Consider the following 16,509-nt stretch of genomic DNA (forward strand, 5'->3'; position numbering starts at 1 on the left):
CAGCTCACCCAGCCTACAGATTGAGACCACAGTCTGTGACTGTAGGAAGTTGAATAAAAGACGGGATGGGCAATTATCCATCTGGGGCTATTGGGTAATGTCCCTTCCGGTTTAAAGGACCACTGTTTCAGCTGCCCGGGTGTACAAGGGTGTTTTCCTCCGTCCCTCCCTCCCTCCACCTCAAAGAATACCATGAAATGTAGATTAGATAACATGTGGAATTTAATTCATGCGCGTCAGGTTACCTTACAAACTCTGAGAGAAATAACAACACACATCAATGGAATACCCCAGCAAAAGAATAGCATGACGTGCAGATTTATTTTGATATGAGAAGACGACACCAACTTGACAAAATATGAATGAGGACTTTTGCCATCTACTTAATGTACTACATGTCGTATCACAAATCTTTCTGGCAGTGTAATTTTTCTTATAAACTTGTACTCCTAACAGGGATGGTCATACAGGCACCTATGAATGGGCACATGTATTTGTGTGACAGTGAAGACACCTATAAGCCTTTCGGAGAAACACAATCTCACTCAACCTGTACATGCATTCAGGACTTCATGGCGGAACAATGTCATGAAAGAGGTCTTGTCACGACAGAGCTGGGTTCCAGGTGGGAGAGATCTTTTTCATGACGTCAGATGGAGAACACACATCAAAAATAGCCACCCAGGTAAAAGATGCGAGGCAACATAAGATGGCAGTTGGCCTGAAGCCAGGTGAAAAAAACATGTACATGTATCAGGACCCGAGCCAGACTTTCTTACAGTTTCAAATGTAAGGGTCCTGGGCCAAGTTTATGCTTCAAAACACACTCTTTGGGGGTTATCTCCAGTCCTGATGTATAGTCCCCTTTAAAGCTAAGGTTGAACCCTTACAAACATCAAACATCACTCCAGAACTTCTTTCATCAACATTCAAACATTTTTAAAAAACAATTTATGCAATTTTATTGAGCCAATTTTTAATTCCTTCCAAGTCTTCTTCATTTTCGTCCTTCTGGCCTCGCCCGCTGCATTCAACAAACTCTACCTTGAAAGGCCGAAGGTCGCCAAATTCAAAATCTTTGTTGCGCTTTCCAAGGAAAGTGTTGTTGTTGCCAGTTCCTTCAGTGGACTCTAGTTGGGCTGATCTGGTCACACGGAGGGTGTTCCTGAAATGAATGAAGGGTAAACAGAGTTACACAAAGCATAGCATATGCTCCCAACCGAGTGTTGTCCGAGGGCAAATGAGCTGTCTCTGTTTTGCCATGGTAATTACTGACATGGTTAGCCCTTTTGCTACCACAGGTTCTGGCGGTGTATAGCTACCTATAGACAAGATGACCTGGAACCCAACTTGGCTCAGAAGTATTTCATTGAAAAATACCCAATCTAAATAACTTATGAAACACCTATGAATTGCCGTGTCTAAATAGACCCGTGTGTCAAATCCTTGTGTCTATTAGCCCCATCGAGCTCGATGGGGCTAATCGGGGGCTAATTTAGACCCGTGTTCAACACGGGTTTTTTGATAGGTGGAATCTGAATAGCCCCGGCAATTGCAAGTTCTAAGACTCGGCGACAGATGGCGCGGTGTAGTTGCCTCGGTATTGCGCACGCGAAATTCCCCTCCAACGGGAAAGAAACACAGGAGAGCTCCCTACCTACAGCGCACCTGTCGCCGGGGCTATTAACCATTATCTAACACCACTGATAGGTGTAAGTGCGCCCCGGGTTTTTTGACACACGGCGAAGACACGGGTCTTGAAAAAACACGGGGTTTTATGATAGGTGGAACTACGACTACAGTGAGAGTGGTGGTCTTACATTTCCTTTTCAAGTTGATCTTGGACGACTTTGGAACTCTTGGCAAATGTTTGGTCATGTTTGTTGCAGGCCACAAGCACTGGTGGAGCATTGTAGGAGAACACACCATCACTTAGGATGTTGTACAGAAATCTGAAATAGATACGTAAGCATTTGTTTTAAATTGTAGAATTTCAACATTCCAAGACGCTGTCCAACTTTAGAGTTCATGTTGAGAGAACATTTTTCAGGCAGATTTGGGCCCTTTTGGGATGAAAAGTGGTGCGCACCTCCCCCCTGCACCTCCCCCCCCCCGCATCAAAATGGTGAATAAGGCCCAGTACTGCCTGATAATTTACAAACCGTGTCGTTGCTCACATTTTACAAAACCTGATGAACCAAATTGATAAGCACCATCACACAATTTTGTTCGAGTGCATCTAGATGATGTCAATGTACTGCAACGGTGACATACACATAGATGAGATTACAATTTTAAACTTCATGATACTAATAATACCAGGAATCAATAAAGACTAGTCTTTAACAATTCATGCTAATTCTTACTCGGCTGCATCCTTGATTTCCTTCTGAATCGTCGTGCTGTCCACAACAAAAATGACTCCTCTGAAAAAATGAATTGGAAAGTTCTGGTAAAAGATGTTAATGGTCATTTGTATTTGTAATTTGCACTTAATGGTTATGAATAATAGATTAATCATTTTCAATTGTATGCCAAACGTTGCTCTGTGATTACAAAAGTTTAGAAACAACAAACTAACCTTGCATTATCTTTATAACTGTCAATGAATTTACTTCTCGTTCTCTCGTGTCCCGGGAGGTCGAAGAGCCTCAGTGTCTTTGAATGGTCAGGGATCTTGTAGATGCCACAGTTGTCTCTTATCGAAGTGTGGGAGTTGACGAATTTCTTATTGACAAGCTGAAAGGTAAGTCAGGGTGATTTCATTACATCATAATAACTGGAGCAATGAACAGGCCTTGTCACTCCCAGGCAAATTAGGCTGGGTTCCCCCCCCCAAAAAAAAACATGCTTGAAACAAGCGCTAAAAATAGCTATAAAGGCCTGTTTTACTTGCAATTGAGACCAACTCACCCTGCTCCAAAGTAGTGTTTTTCCCGAGTCACATAATCCAACAAGGAGAACACCGTTTCTTTTGTTCTTCCTTCCACATAGAAGGAAGTATACTGAAATGAGAAAGGATCATAATATGCATGACCTACGCGCCATGCCAATCACAGCACGCGCAACCTACGCGCTGGTTAACGCATCTGCAATGAAGCAGATGACGTGAAATTAAGGGATGTCAATTGTGATTGGGACTGTACACATGGAATGAAACAAGAACAACATAAATCGGTTTGATTTTGTACACATGACGTGTGTCTATACATGTACATTGTATCCGGCCTATACAATACACGCGTACACCGCGCATGTACACACTTTTTACCAAATGGGCAGAAATATAGTCAAATTCCCGAGATTTTCTGAGGTTAGATGCAATAAACTTTGCTTAAAACAAGAACAACATAAATCGGTTTGCTTTTGTACACATGACGTGTGTCTATACATGTACATTGTATCCGGTCTATACAATACACGCGTACACCGCGCATGTACACACTTTTTACCAAATGGGCAGAAATATAGTCAAATTCCCGAGATTTTCTGAGGTTAGATGCAATAAACTTTGCTTAAAACAAGAACAACATAAATCGGTTTGCTTTTGTACACATGACGTGTGTCTATACATGTACATTGTATCCATCCTATACAATACACGCGTACACCGCGCATGTACACACTTTTTACCATATGGGCAGAAATATAGTCAAATTCCCGAGATTTTCTGAGGTTAGGTGCAATAAACTTTGCTTACAAATTGTTATGATGACAACTGCCATTCCCACAAATACCCCAATTATTTGAGGATCGCCCGCTAAGAGGTCTTTATGGATCATTTTCAATATTTTGAACTGGTCTTCATATTCGGAAGCCATGTTGGCAATTTTGTCTTTTTGCAAGCAGACGAGAATATTCTATGCATTCTCGCGCAACACTCCCCTGGCACCTGCTTGAAACTGTCTTGTAAAACAATTTTGCTTTGCGCGCGACTGTACTAGTATTGTCTCGTTGTGCATTCCCTGGCCAAAGTTGTTACGGTGGCTGGGAAAGGACATCGAAAAAAAAAAAATTCTCGGCGGGACAACTTATTATCTCGGGGGCACGACTTATTATGTCGGGGGACGACTTATTAAGTCGGGGGGACGACTTATGAAAGCGAGGGCGAGGCCTGGCTGTGACTGTCTCATCTCTCTCACCATGTAGACAACTTGGCATAGCAGCCAGGACTGATTTGGCCTGGATGTGACTTCCTCATCGCTCTCACCATGTTGACAACTTCGCAGAGCAGCCAAGACTGATTTGGCCTGGCTGTGACTGTCTCATCTCTCTTACTATAATTATTGTCAACTACGTTGTAAACAAAAGGCAGTAGGGCAATATTATTATTAAGTTGTCAACATGGTGAGAGCGATGAGGAAGTCACAGCCAGGCCAAATCAGTCCTGGCTGCTCCACCGTGTTGACAACATGATGAGAGTGATGAGACAGTCACAGCCAGGCCAAATCAGTCTTGGCTGCTCTACCAAGTTGTCTACATGGTGAGAGAAATGAGACAGTCACAGCCAGGCCTCGCCCTCGCTTTCATAAGTCGTCCCCCCGACTTACTAAGTCGTCCTCCCGAGATAATAAGTCGTCCCCCCGAGATAATAAGTCGTCCCCCGAGATAAAAAGTCGTCCCCCCGACTTACTAAGTCGTCCCCCCGACATAATAAGTTGTCCCCCCGAAAGTCGTCCCGCCGAGAATTTTTTTTTTCGATGTCCTTTCCCAGCCACCGTCATACGAGTTGTAATTTGTTTTGGATGAAACGTTTTGTATGAAAAAGCGCGCAATTTGCAACGTGCATTTCATTCAGCGCGAACTATTTGTTTATGCATTGGCCTGTCTCCCTCTGTTTTGCGGAAGTTACTTGATAACATATGTATGTACATGTATATAATATTGCTAGGGAAGGAACCCCCCCCCCCCCACCCCGACACACCTGTCGATTCACTTGTCCCTGCAGGGACGGTAATCTCAAAATCGGCCAAGAAAAATTATGGTTTCAACATTGATGTCTTTATGACCGTAAAGGGGGACTGGTGGTCTTATCCTAAATTTCCCCCAGAAATTTTTCGATTAGTGTCTTCCAATCTTCTTGCATCCTCATTTTTGTTTTTAAAAACGCTTCTAAAATTTCGCGCTGACAGCTGCGGCTGTGGATGTTACTTCGATTATTTCCCGTCGTCGGGGTCGAAAGTGAAACGTAGACCTTACAGCATACACTCCGGACGCAGTGGACCGGCCTCGTCCTGTCGCCTGTATTGAGGAGTAACGATCAGGATGACTAAATGGACTGCATAGGAGTCTTATAGCACATAACAGCTGCTCATCTTCTCATAAGGTCACTGCTCTGGATAATTGTGTACGAGGGTTTAGATTCCGGCTGATTCAGCGGGTTAATTCATAGACGTAGACAATTAACTAAAATGCTTTTATACGGGCCGCATAGGCCTATCCGTCACCAAGGTAACCGCAGAAAAAGAACAGGTGCACTTATCTCTCGAACATGCCATCTGTGCGATAGCGCACGCATGCGCTTTGGCGACAAATTATGACAGATTATCGATCCGAATAAATTGTAATATTCATGGTGAATGGATGAATGTAAATTACTGCTCGGGTGCATGATGGTCGGGGACTCGCCGCAGCATTACGTGTACAAGATGGCGGCGTGGCCGGCTGTGCTTCTAGTCCTCAATGTTGTATTGTTACTTGCTGAATTTACGTTTTCCGAAAACATATTGGGAGTAGATGATGGTGAATTCGATTTTGACGGGCTTCCAGGCGCACAACATGAATTCAAAATTGAGATAGCTGCAGGCGGAGATCAGTGCTTCTACCAAAAAATTAAGAAGGGATCCGAATTGCATGTGTCTTTTGAGGTGAGTTATAGGCCTATAGATCCCTGACCATATGTTTGGCCGATATCAACATGATTAATTTCATGAATGAAAAGAATTAGCATAGCCTGGTTATGGGTAAACAGCAAAGTATTTAGCATTTTTATATTACGGCGGGTTGACGGCCCTGCTATATATCATGAGTGTCTGGCAGATATATACATCATGAGTGTAAGTTCAAAGAGGGTTGAAAAAGGCGGATAAGTTTCTGTTTAACAATATCATCTCCTTTTTAAAAACGACATGTTTTATACAAAATGTATAAATAAGTTGATGAAAATAGGTCAACGCGGAGTACAATTATCAAATTATTGGTGAATTCATTGGCATATTATGCCTGCTGCTGTGAGCTGTGGTAGATTGTTATTATGGTCTGCTATATCCATGGGCTGCCTGTATAAAATATACTGTGCCGACGCGTTTACGCCGATTTAGGTTCATCTGCAACACATAGGCCTTTTTACAGGTAAAATCAATCATAGTCAGGATGCAGGCGCCCTTCGACCGGCTTAGACATGTCGGCACAGTAAAAATTAAGGCCGGGTCTATTTGGCAAGCCGCTCGCCGAACAGGCATCTTTTTTTGTCCTGTTTGGAGAGCCGCTTGCCAAACAGCACTAAAAAGCCACCCTGTTCGGCCAGCCGGGCTTGCCAAACAGGTAAAAAATCTACCCTGTTTGGCGAGCTGGAGACTTTACTTTAATATTAATGAGTTCGGCTCTCCATTCAGGACAAGAAAAAGTCGCTGTTTGGTAAGCCGCCGGGCTTGCCAAGTATAGTCACTTCCAAAAATTAATTACTTGCCACAGGAATGTTTTCATCCCATTGAAGGAACCGAACGTGGGTTTATTGACGAGTCCACTATAATGACTGTGTTTGCTAATTGGAGACGAAATCATGATCCAATGTCAACACACTGACGATCACGCCGAACGATCTGATCAGCCACCATTGATTTTTCCATGGGTAATAATTCAATTAAATCTTGACAGCTGCGTGATAACATCATGCAGAAGCAAACAGGTCCAGTTGTCCCGGATACATGCATGCATGTGTTCAGGCCCGCATCAGTCTATTGATTCCCATTCTTCATATATATCTATTACCCTTTGGAATACAAGGTCTGCAGATGTATCCGATATACACTGAACCATGACAACATACATGTAATAGGGGTGTCTGAATCTACTCAATGAACCCAATGGCCAAGTGACAACTCCTGACCGAGTTTACAGTGTTATGTCTTTCAACTTTTGACGGTTGTTCTTTCAGGTACTCCGTGATGACTTAAACGTTGTATCAAGGATCCTTATAATCAAGTTAGAAAGAAACATAATGACTCCGCGCCGAGTTAACAGTGCATCATATCGTTTCTTACAAATTTAGTTGTTCGTGTTGCTCTTTCCAGGTCCTCCGTGGTGCTGACCGAAATGTCGACTGCATCATCAAGGATCCGAACGGCCTAGTGATAGAGAGCCATCAGTGGAAAAACGAGGGACAGTCGGAAAGAAACATAGATATAGAAGGTGGGTACTTTTATGATCATTAGTGAGGTTTAGCAAGTCCAACTTATACGTTATCATCCGATTATGCATGATTTAGCCCGTTTGCCGGTTCTGCAGTACCGATTGGTCAGTTATGCGCTAACCGTACATCGTCATATCCGGGACAAAAGTTCTGAAGTGTCCTATGACTGACAGAATTACTGTTTATATTTTACAGGTGTTTACGAATTCTGTATAGACAATAGTTTTAGCCGCTTCTCGACAAAGCTGGTCTATTTTTACTTGGTCACCTACTCCGTGAAGGATTGGGAAAAGTACGCCAAAGATGTGGAGAATCTGGAAATGCATATAGGAAATTTTTCTGTGAGTATATCCTTATATGGTTACGCTGTTTACTTAACTGGTGGTCGTTTCCATTGAAATGTCGCACTCCACCTCCTCACCGGAGAAAACTTGCTGTTTTGGCAGATTTGCGGTGGTTGAAACAATACACCTACCTTGTGGGTCTCGAGGGGCATTTTCAGGCTCTGTCGGACTTGAGACAAAAGATATATTTTTAAAAAAAGGCAACTCCGCTGATACTACATGACACCAAAACTAATTTGTGTATTATCCTCCTTCCAGGTTTCCATCCAAAAAGTTGACAAATCGATCAACAAGATGTTGCGCTACCAGGCAGGCAGCCGCAAGCACTTGGTCGCAGACTGGTACCTCGTCATCGGGAATAACAACTTCATCCAGTATTGGTCCATCCTGGCGTGTGTTGTAATCGCGTGTACATCTGGCTTCCAAGCATTTTTTGTCAGGAGGCTCTTCACGACAAAAAACGTCACGCCGACGGACAAGCCGAGGGCTTAATAGTGGTTCTTTACGTTGCTTTTGAGTTTTATATTTTGATTTTTATTAATAAAATCTTGGATGTGCCGAAGTGTGGTGTTTTTCTTTCATTTTTTTTGGCGGCAAATTCGCAAATTCCCCAAAACGCGAACGTGAATGCCTATCTCTCTGTTTGACCTCCTGATAACGAAGGTCAACGTATGGGAGAGGCGTTCACGAGGACGATGCGGGGCGCGCTGCGAAAACTCCCCAATATGCCGCCAATCCGAACGTTGATGAAGAAAGTGTCGCTGGAAAACAAAATTGGTAATTGGCCTCTGTAGCCATGCACCAATAAGAAATCTAACTCAGGCATCACATAAATTCCAAGGTGACTATGAATTTTGTCTCATGCGACTCAACCATTCTAGAATGATAGCATTTCCTAAACCAATTGTTTCGATTGGACATTGTGGTCAACGAAGTATACATTACACAATATCAATTTGCGACAAACGTATCAGATGGATATCATTCCAACAGCAGGTCAAGTTTACTTCCATGGACTGATTTCTTAACCTCCATGGCAACACCGCTGCTGTGTATGACATGATTTTGGCGCAGGTGACGATTGATGTCCCGGCTGTCCTCATTATTTTGCACATTATGTGCGCCACTACAGGCTGTGCCAGATATTTCCCCTCTAATCTGTTATTTTAGACTAACACTAGCAAACAGGGTCCCAAGTTACCTAAAACACGCCATCTGTGACAAAATTTATACTTACACCAAAGCACAATTCAACAAAACGCATGACGCTGATTTTCGATGAAACATGGCGACGTGGCGAACATCATGTATATGGTTCCTCTGGATATTTCTGGCGTTCGAAACTATGAGCTCCTCGAGTGTGTCTAATGATGACTGGTCAGACGATGGAGACGAATGGCAGTTCACCTTTGAGATCCCCGGCAGGAGGCAGGAGTGTTACTACCAGGACGTGAGGACTGGCGGGTCCATCTATGTCATGTATGAGGTAGGTTCGCCCCCATCCTGAGGAAATTATTGTCTGGTTTGCCTATAGAACTCCATGTAATTATAGAAACGATCAACATGACTTGATGACATCACCAGAGAAAAAATTACCTCGTTCTCTGTTCTCGAGCTTTGTAATCTTGACTCCATCACAGGTCGTCACCCAAACTGAAGTCGGTATAGAGCTGACGATCAGGGACGCTGAAGGGAAGCAAGTCCTCGCATCCCCGGACCCAGAAACCCTATACCCGAAGAGGAGTGAAGAAGAGATTATAGTCACGAAAAGATCAGGTACGCGGCCGTCGCCGAACTTACTTTTACCAATAGTCGATCAGGTTCGATACGGTCGAAATAGGGCTCGCGCGGCCAGGGATTTGGCTATGGAGGGAAGCGATCTGTCTAGTTCGGGAGAGGAAAGAGCAGTTGTGGATGTTTCGTTTTCGTCCTTAGCAAGAATGCCATACATTCAAAACCCATGTTGCAGGTGTTCACTCGCAAATTAAGTGAAGAATAGAGAGGCTGGCAAAAGGATAACAACCTGACCACAAAGCTCTAGGGCGAAACTCTCTATAAGACAGTCGACCTTTTGATAGAAAACGGACTGACTGTCTGGCTTGGGATCTCAAAATTGGCCCACGGCCTATTCAATCTAAACGTCTATAACTGTTGCAGGCGTTCATAGGATCTGCTTCAGCAACCGTCACAGCGTCTGGCAGAAGAAAGTGATTGCCCTGCTCTACATCGTCACCAACGCCAATAAGAAGTGGGAGGATAACGAGAAAGAGGACCGGGCGAAGATTGAGGAAGGAACTAAAAATATTAGTGTATGTATCAGTGGCTCTTTCTTACTGTCACCCGCTAAATTTTCGGGAGCGTTTTTATTTTCGCGGATTTTTTCTACGTATGCCAATTCCACTAGGGCCTTTTCCCTCGCGAGTATGCGCTCGGGAAAAACTCACGCTCGGCCCAAGATATTGTTAAATTACATGCAGGTGCGGTACTGATTGATAGTGTCTTTCGATGACACTTCCAATATCATGAACCAACCGCGATTTATCGAGTAATTTTGATAACCAAACCCCAGCCTCTGGGGCAGAGCGTACGTGTAGCTGTCCCGCTGTGGTGACTGACGGGAAAATGCGCTCATAGACTTCCCGCTGTTCACTTTTAGGTGTCCTTGTACAAAGTTGAAGACCATCTCCGAAAAATAACAAGGAATCGAATGAAGGGAAGAGTATACGAAATCACGGACTATAACAGAGCCAAAAAGATAAACGAAGCTGTAACTAATTGGTCTCTGGCGCTGTCTTTAGCAACGCTCGGCACCGCCGTTATGCAAGTTTACTTCATTAGGAAATTATTCGCGACGCAGAATGTGACGACGTCCAATAAAACGCCTGCATGATGGAGGTTTCTTAGTGATCAGCACGAATATATTTTGGGCAGTCTCCAAAGCAGACATGATATTCGAGGAGCGCTTCATTACATGTCGACTACTATCACTGCGGCGGAGTATGAATTTTAAGACGTGGGTGGGACGGGAAGTAATGCTTTTCTGATCGCATAAAATAAGGACCTCCTCTCTCCCACCTAATATGTAAAGTCAAGGACTTAGTGAGCCCCCCTTTAGGTCGGGGGAGCTCCCCCGAACCCCCCTACGAGCATATGTTAAGTGCAAGCTCTAACAACTACAGCTGTTACAATAGGGGGACACCCCCCAAACCCCCCTCCGTCGACATAGGTTTTTACCAGTGCGTTGGGGGGAAGCTCCCCCCAAACCCCCCCGGTGGACAGTCAACTAGCCCTTCTGTGTCATACTGCTGGAGGGGGGGGGGGGTGCGATGGGACCATCCATATAGTTCCTTCCGACACATTTTTGTTTTGGTAATGTAATACATTGTGATTGTCCTTATTCACGGGAATCGGGCGTTTCCAGTGATATACGACACAAATGGATTGTCCTCAGGCATTCACTTTGGAAACGCATTTTAAAATAGATGTTACGTCCTGTTAATGGGGCACGTCATCATCGCGTACATTTGGGAAAAACTCCCTAACGAGACCGGAGCAGACGGCTGAAAGTAGTTTAATTATTGGCCGCTAGGGTGCAGAATGTCGCTCACCCGAATTTTTCACGCAACTTTTGCTAAATAGAGCTAGTTCTAGTTTGTGATTCATTTTGATACTTCAGATTTGGGCAGAAGACCAATATAACTTAGTCGTCAGTGTGGTTTTAAGCTGGAAAAACGTATTTGTTTTTCTTAAAGTGCCTTTTTTGGACGGGTGTGTGCGATTGTTTTGTTTTTATGTCACGTGACCTCGATCATGTCGACACAAAATTGAAATAAACCACCCTTTTCTGTCATTATTTAGGACGGATATTTCTCTAATAAAAATATTAATATAATTGGCCAATTTCTTAGGCATATGATGTAGCGAATTCCCATGAAGATTTAAATTAATTTCAATTAATTTCAACAAATGGGATAGCAACCACCACCGGAAGATCGCGGAGAAATCGGTAAACTCAACGGAGTTAATTCAGAAAAATACCAAAAAAAATTGTTTGTAGGATATACAATATTTACTCTCTTTATTTCTCATCAAATCAGTATATACTCCCACACACACGTGTATCTTAAGAGCCCCTCCTAAAGGGGGGCTTACTAGTATCTACTCCAGGTTTGACCCCGGTAGTAGACTTTATATTGTTACTTTTGTCATGTATCCTTTGTATGTCTTATGTACTTTCAATCAAAATCATTGTATTTCTATTGTACCATGTGTACCTTTGCCCTCCGGGCCTCTTGATTAATAAACTAATTTGAATTTGAATTTGAATTTGTCCACCTACCGGTTGGTGTCACCACTGTGGAGAAGCATACTCATGAGTGTATGGAATCTTGGTGAATAAATGCAATAAGAAAGTAAAATTCAGTGTGATTTAAATGAATAATTTCATTCGTGTGATTTCTTTGCATATATATCCCGAGCTCATGCTGACGGGGCGGGGGGGGGGGGGGGGGGGGGGCACCGGTTAGCAGAGGGAAGTGAGTAACTGCTAGCCGGGCACCAGCTGGGACATTATGTCAGTTCGAAAAGTGACCGATACGCGGCTTCTACTTCTCACTGGGGCCGTGTGAAAATTTGGGAACCTATTTCAAGCGCGTATCATTCTTGTGTTTCAACGCGGGATTATTTCCTAGTTTCGTAAGGATTAGTCACGCTTTTCATAAGCATTACGCTTCATATAATATCACTTATTATTCAACACTGCCCTGAACATTTGAAATTTGGATCCCTAAATTCAACAATAGCCTAATAGATAACCCGTCAGGTGCTCATAAACACGTAGGTCACGCCATTTGAGATTTTACAACACCCCAAGATAATCTCAAAATCTATTTTGATTTCAACGAGGACGGACGCACAACAAACCAACATGTTGTTATTTGTTGCCATCGTAACAGTATTCCTATCATCTGCTAGCGGGTTTTCCACAAACTTCGCTGCAGTCAAACATGTCGGCGTCTTCAACGTGAGCAGGCCGAGCGTCTTCAGTGAGATATCGAAAGGGGACGTCCCGTATTGCACGGAATCCTCCCTACTTTTGACCAGTTTCCCCGATAGCATTCTCGGTCATGGGTCGGTTTATTGCCTCTATGACATAATGGGTAAAGCAAATTGGCAGTTTTTAGTGGAGAAGACAATTTGGCCGAACAATGTCAGCGTTGTACCAGGTAAGTGATACAATTGTAATCTAATTCAAAGTGTCGGCGCATGGTGACATGCAGAGGTATCATCTTCCTCGCCAGGTAAACCCAACACCGAATTTGTCCCTTTAACACTTTCAGCGCCGGTGTTACAACCCCCCCCCCCCCCCAAACACCCCCACTTCAGACCCCCAGAAAAAAAGTACAAGAAATAGCTGCATAAGGTCTTTTGCAGTATTTTCTCCCAAGACAAGGTCTTCTTGAATCAATACAGTTATGTTAGCTACACTCCTTTACTCTGTTTTATTGTTTTGTTGAAAAATGACCAAAAATGACCAAAATGACCCCCTATCCAATATTCCCTGACTCCCCAATGAAATTCCCGGGGTCTGCAAACAGCTTTATTTTGATATTTAGCGCTTTGGTCTTTTCAGTTCATCGGTAAAGTCCATTTGACTCCAATAATCAGCTCAAAGAGGGGGGATTTGGGCCGTGTGCCCCTAAATATGTTAAGAGGCCCACAAAGTTAATCAGATTTGGATTTCTCAAGTATAATGTGAGAGTTATCTCAGTTGCATATTTCGTTTCAGCAAGCGTGGCATCTCGCCCAACTCTTGCCGTAGCCAGTGGCTTCCTCGTTCCCCTCCACACGGACGGCGGAATCTTCCTCTACGACGCGGAGTCCGACCCTACGACAGAACCGTTGGTCCTCACCGCCCTGAGCACCGGAGGCCCCTGGTTCTATCACGAGATCATCTGGAAGGACATGAACTCGGATGGGAAGTTGGACGTCCTCACTGCGCGTGCCCAGATTAAAACTTGCAAGTAACTCGAACAGATACCATGCCACTGTGGAATACCATTTTGTCAAGAAGCTATAAGAACTCTTCCAAAACAAACTAATGCCAATTTCAAGAATGGGAGTCTATCTCAGTTTTCAAGAGAACATCCTCCCATTTTCAAGGCGTTCTAATTGCTTTAGTATTTCAAGTTCTAGCCAAAATGGTGGCTCCTGTGGTCAACGCTGAACCCATGTTAATGAATTACCAACTTTAATCTCTATTTGATGGTCTTCGCACTGTGACCTTTTTTGTTATGATCGCGTAAGTTCCATAGCCTACACCAGGAAAGCACATGCATTGGGAATGATATAGACAAGTTTAGAAACAAATAGGCAAAGTGAACGTGGATGTAGGAGCTTAGCCGCCAGCCTGGACCATCAATTTTGATTTACATGCGAACTCCTTTATAATATATTTTTCCTTAGTTGGAGGTTCAAGCAAGCAACTTGTCTGGTTCGAGGCGCCAAAGTGGCAGGAACACGTGATCAACAATGGTGGTGACGTTTTCATCCAAAATGAAAAGATCACGGTGAAGAATGTGACTTATGACGTCATTCTGGCTGCAGTGTTTTTCTCCAAGTCGATTGTGATTACTTGGACGGAGGGAGAGGACTGGTTGGACGCCACCAAGGTAGGTAATTAATTGAAGCGACAGGGTAGAGCATTCCGTTTTCCGACGCATGGTGGGAAGCAGGGTATTATCCTCCTTGCCAGATAAATCCCACGCCCAAGTTGTCCCTTTAAACTGTATTTACCATCTTATCAATGGCCAGAGGGAAATATCCGTGTGGGCAACATCCATATAACTGAGATAGTTCCATCCATGTTGGCACACATGCGGTTGGGCGCAGCACAAGACCAAGTCTTGACTGACACCCGCTTTATCTTACTCCAGATCCACTCCAGAGTGATAAGCGAAGAGACGACGAGTCCGTTCGCCCTGAAATACTTGGACGTCAACGGAGACGGCAGAAATGACGTATTGGTTTCCTTGAACGATGCGAAGAATGGCAGTGTCATTGTCTTTGAAATGCCACATGATTTTAGGTATGGATGACTTTCCATGTATCATAGATATCAAGGGTTCCTGAATTTATCGACATACATGTAGGGACTACATGTATTGTACTTCTTTGCAACAAAAGACAGCCCAACCTTGGAACAAAGTTTGTCGGGCGGGGACAGTATGCCTTGTCCACATGATGAAGTCACCTGCAATCTTTGCTGGGCAACATCAATTGTAGTTTGTGCAGTGTGTTCCGTACTGCTCTTGCCTATAGTCCCCCTTTTTAAGTACCGTGAGACATCTGCAAACAGATGTAACGTACAAAGGTATAACCATCCGCAGCCCTTGACAAAACGTGTCATCAGAAACGGAACATCTTCATCAAACCTTGTCATCATCGACTTCAGGAGTGGTGCATTCATACGACATGAGCTGTGTCATGGCTTCAAGGCCCAACCCGAAGTCATCCCGATGCCAGGTCGGGGTAGCCCCGGTTTCATCTACCCCTTGTCGATGAAGACCACAGCCAAGGTCCTCAAAAAATGGTGAGTCAGGAATCATTCAGGCCGATTGGGGAATTCTTCTTCTCCTTGCGTTCGACTGGTTACCAACATTTACACCGTTGGTCCTCAAGAACGTGGCAGTGAGACGAAAATCTACCTCTGTTCCCCATAGCTTTCCTTGGAGAGATGTGGATTTCGGCCAGGCCTCTCCTCGGTTGGTAATCAGAGGGCATTCCTCCAGGATGTGTTCTGGCGTTTGGGAGAAACCACATTCACAGATGCCAGCTTCACACAAGCAGGTCCAGTTTTCGTAGATGATTTTTGTGCGGTAGTTTCAGTCCTTAGACGGACATCTTGACCCGCAATGTTTTGAGATCGCTAAATCACTCTTGGACAACCTGACGAAATGGTTGCTCAAACATTTCTCAATAATTTCGTCTTTGATCTTATATTTCAGGTCCTATGATGCTTCAAACAAGATGTCCTTCCTGCTCTCTGGAGATGACGGTGGTTTCGTCTATATTCTCGTCCCACGAAGCAACGACTCGGCAGAATGGCATTACGACCCCATACCACTTTTCGAGGCCAAGACAACTGTTGGTGATCTTTACGTTAAGGACTTGGACGGTGATGGAAATGAAGACATTTTAGTTGCAGCTTATAATCTCAACCAAGTGCACATCTATTCATTCACGCCCTAGGGTTTCTGTGAGAGGACAGATTGGCCAACCCACCTGTCTTGCCTTGACAGCTGTTGATGGGAAGATCCCTTTTGTGAAAGGATCTGCACAGTGAAAGACGTTTTAGTTGATGCTTATAATCTCAACACATTCATTCATTTACCTTAGATTTCTGTGAGAAGAGGAGAGGGCTGCGTAACATCAGGCTATGAAAATTAAAGAAGACAGCTTGGTTTTCTGTCTTGTCCAACTTTGAAGCCAATATCGCTGTTGGTGGACTTTGACAGTTGTTTTAGTTGCTGCTTATAACCTCAACCACATGTATACATTCGCAACTTAAGTTTATATGAACCTTTGTAAACTTTGTGTTGAGGAGGTACATGAACTGTTAAGGAGGTACATGTACCTCTATACTGAGGAACCTCTCCCTTAAGGACACTAGTTCTGGTCCCAATTTGGTTGTTTTCATTCAATTTGACCTCTCTTATCAGGACACCTATCAATTTATTGAACTTGAAAACTTTC

At 43.8% G+C, this 16,509-nt stretch overlaps 4 protein-coding genes across 5 annotated transcripts; 3 read left to right on the forward strand and 1 right to left on the reverse strand.

Annotated features, from left to right (window-relative positions):
- Positions 1–302: 302 nt before the first annotated feature.
- LOC135496768 (signal recognition particle receptor subunit beta-like) lies at positions 303–3,834 on the reverse strand. 2 transcript variants are annotated; one of them, XM_064786258.1, is made up of 6 exons: positions 3,701–3,834; positions 2,914–3,005; positions 2,582–2,739; positions 2,367–2,426; positions 1,821–1,952; positions 303–1,165 (listed from the first exon to the last, which is right to left on the reverse strand). In XM_064786258.1, the coding sequence occupies exons 1-6, from the start codon at positions 3,819–3,821 to the stop codon at positions 952–954; spliced, it is 777 nt and encodes a 258-aa protein (XP_064642328.1). In that variant the 5' UTR covers positions 3,822–3,834; the 3' UTR covers positions 303–951. The 2 variants fall into 2 exon arrangements, with proteins under 2 accessions (XP_064642328.1, XP_064642329.1); XM_064786259.1 differs by lacking the exon at positions 2,367–2,426.
- A 1,758-nt stretch (positions 3,835–5,592) lies between these two features.
- LOC135497018 (transmembrane emp24 domain-containing protein 5-like) lies at positions 5,593–8,317 on the forward strand. The gene is made up of 4 exons (XM_064786662.1): positions 5,593–5,867; positions 7,293–7,410; positions 7,607–7,752; positions 8,014–8,317. The coding sequence occupies exons 1-4, from the start codon at positions 5,610–5,612 to the stop codon at positions 8,245–8,247; spliced, it is 756 nt and encodes a 251-aa protein (XP_064642732.1). The 5' UTR covers positions 5,593–5,609; the 3' UTR covers positions 8,248–8,317.
- A 723-nt stretch (positions 8,318–9,040) lies between these two features.
- On the forward strand, positions 9,041–10,645 carry LOC135496548 (transmembrane emp24 domain-containing protein 7-like). Its single transcript, XM_064785911.1, has 4 exons — positions 9,041–9,241; positions 9,396–9,531; positions 9,913–10,064; positions 10,412–10,645. Exons 1-4 carry the CDS (start codon positions 9,041–9,043, stop codon positions 10,643–10,645), a joined length of 723 nt encoding a protein of 240 aa, XP_064641981.1.
- Positions 10,646–13,623: 2,978 nt separating this feature from the next.
- LOC135496549 (uncharacterized) lies at positions 13,624–16,268 on the forward strand (the record flags this gene model as incomplete). The annotated part of the gene is made up of 5 exons (XM_064785912.1): positions 13,624–13,774; positions 14,221–14,426; positions 14,691–14,842; positions 15,209–15,346; positions 15,762–16,268. Coding segments are annotated over 5 exons (891 nt in total), but the record flags the coding sequence as incomplete, so codon positions are not given.
- Positions 16,269–16,509: the final 241 nt, after the last annotated feature.

This window comes from Lineus longissimus, chromosome 12, assembly GCF_910592395.1.
Source record: "Lineus longissimus chromosome 12, tnLinLong1.2, whole genome shotgun sequence".
Taxonomy (NCBI): domain Eukaryota; kingdom Metazoa; phylum Nemertea; class Pilidiophora; order Heteronemertea; family Lineidae; genus Lineus; species Lineus longissimus.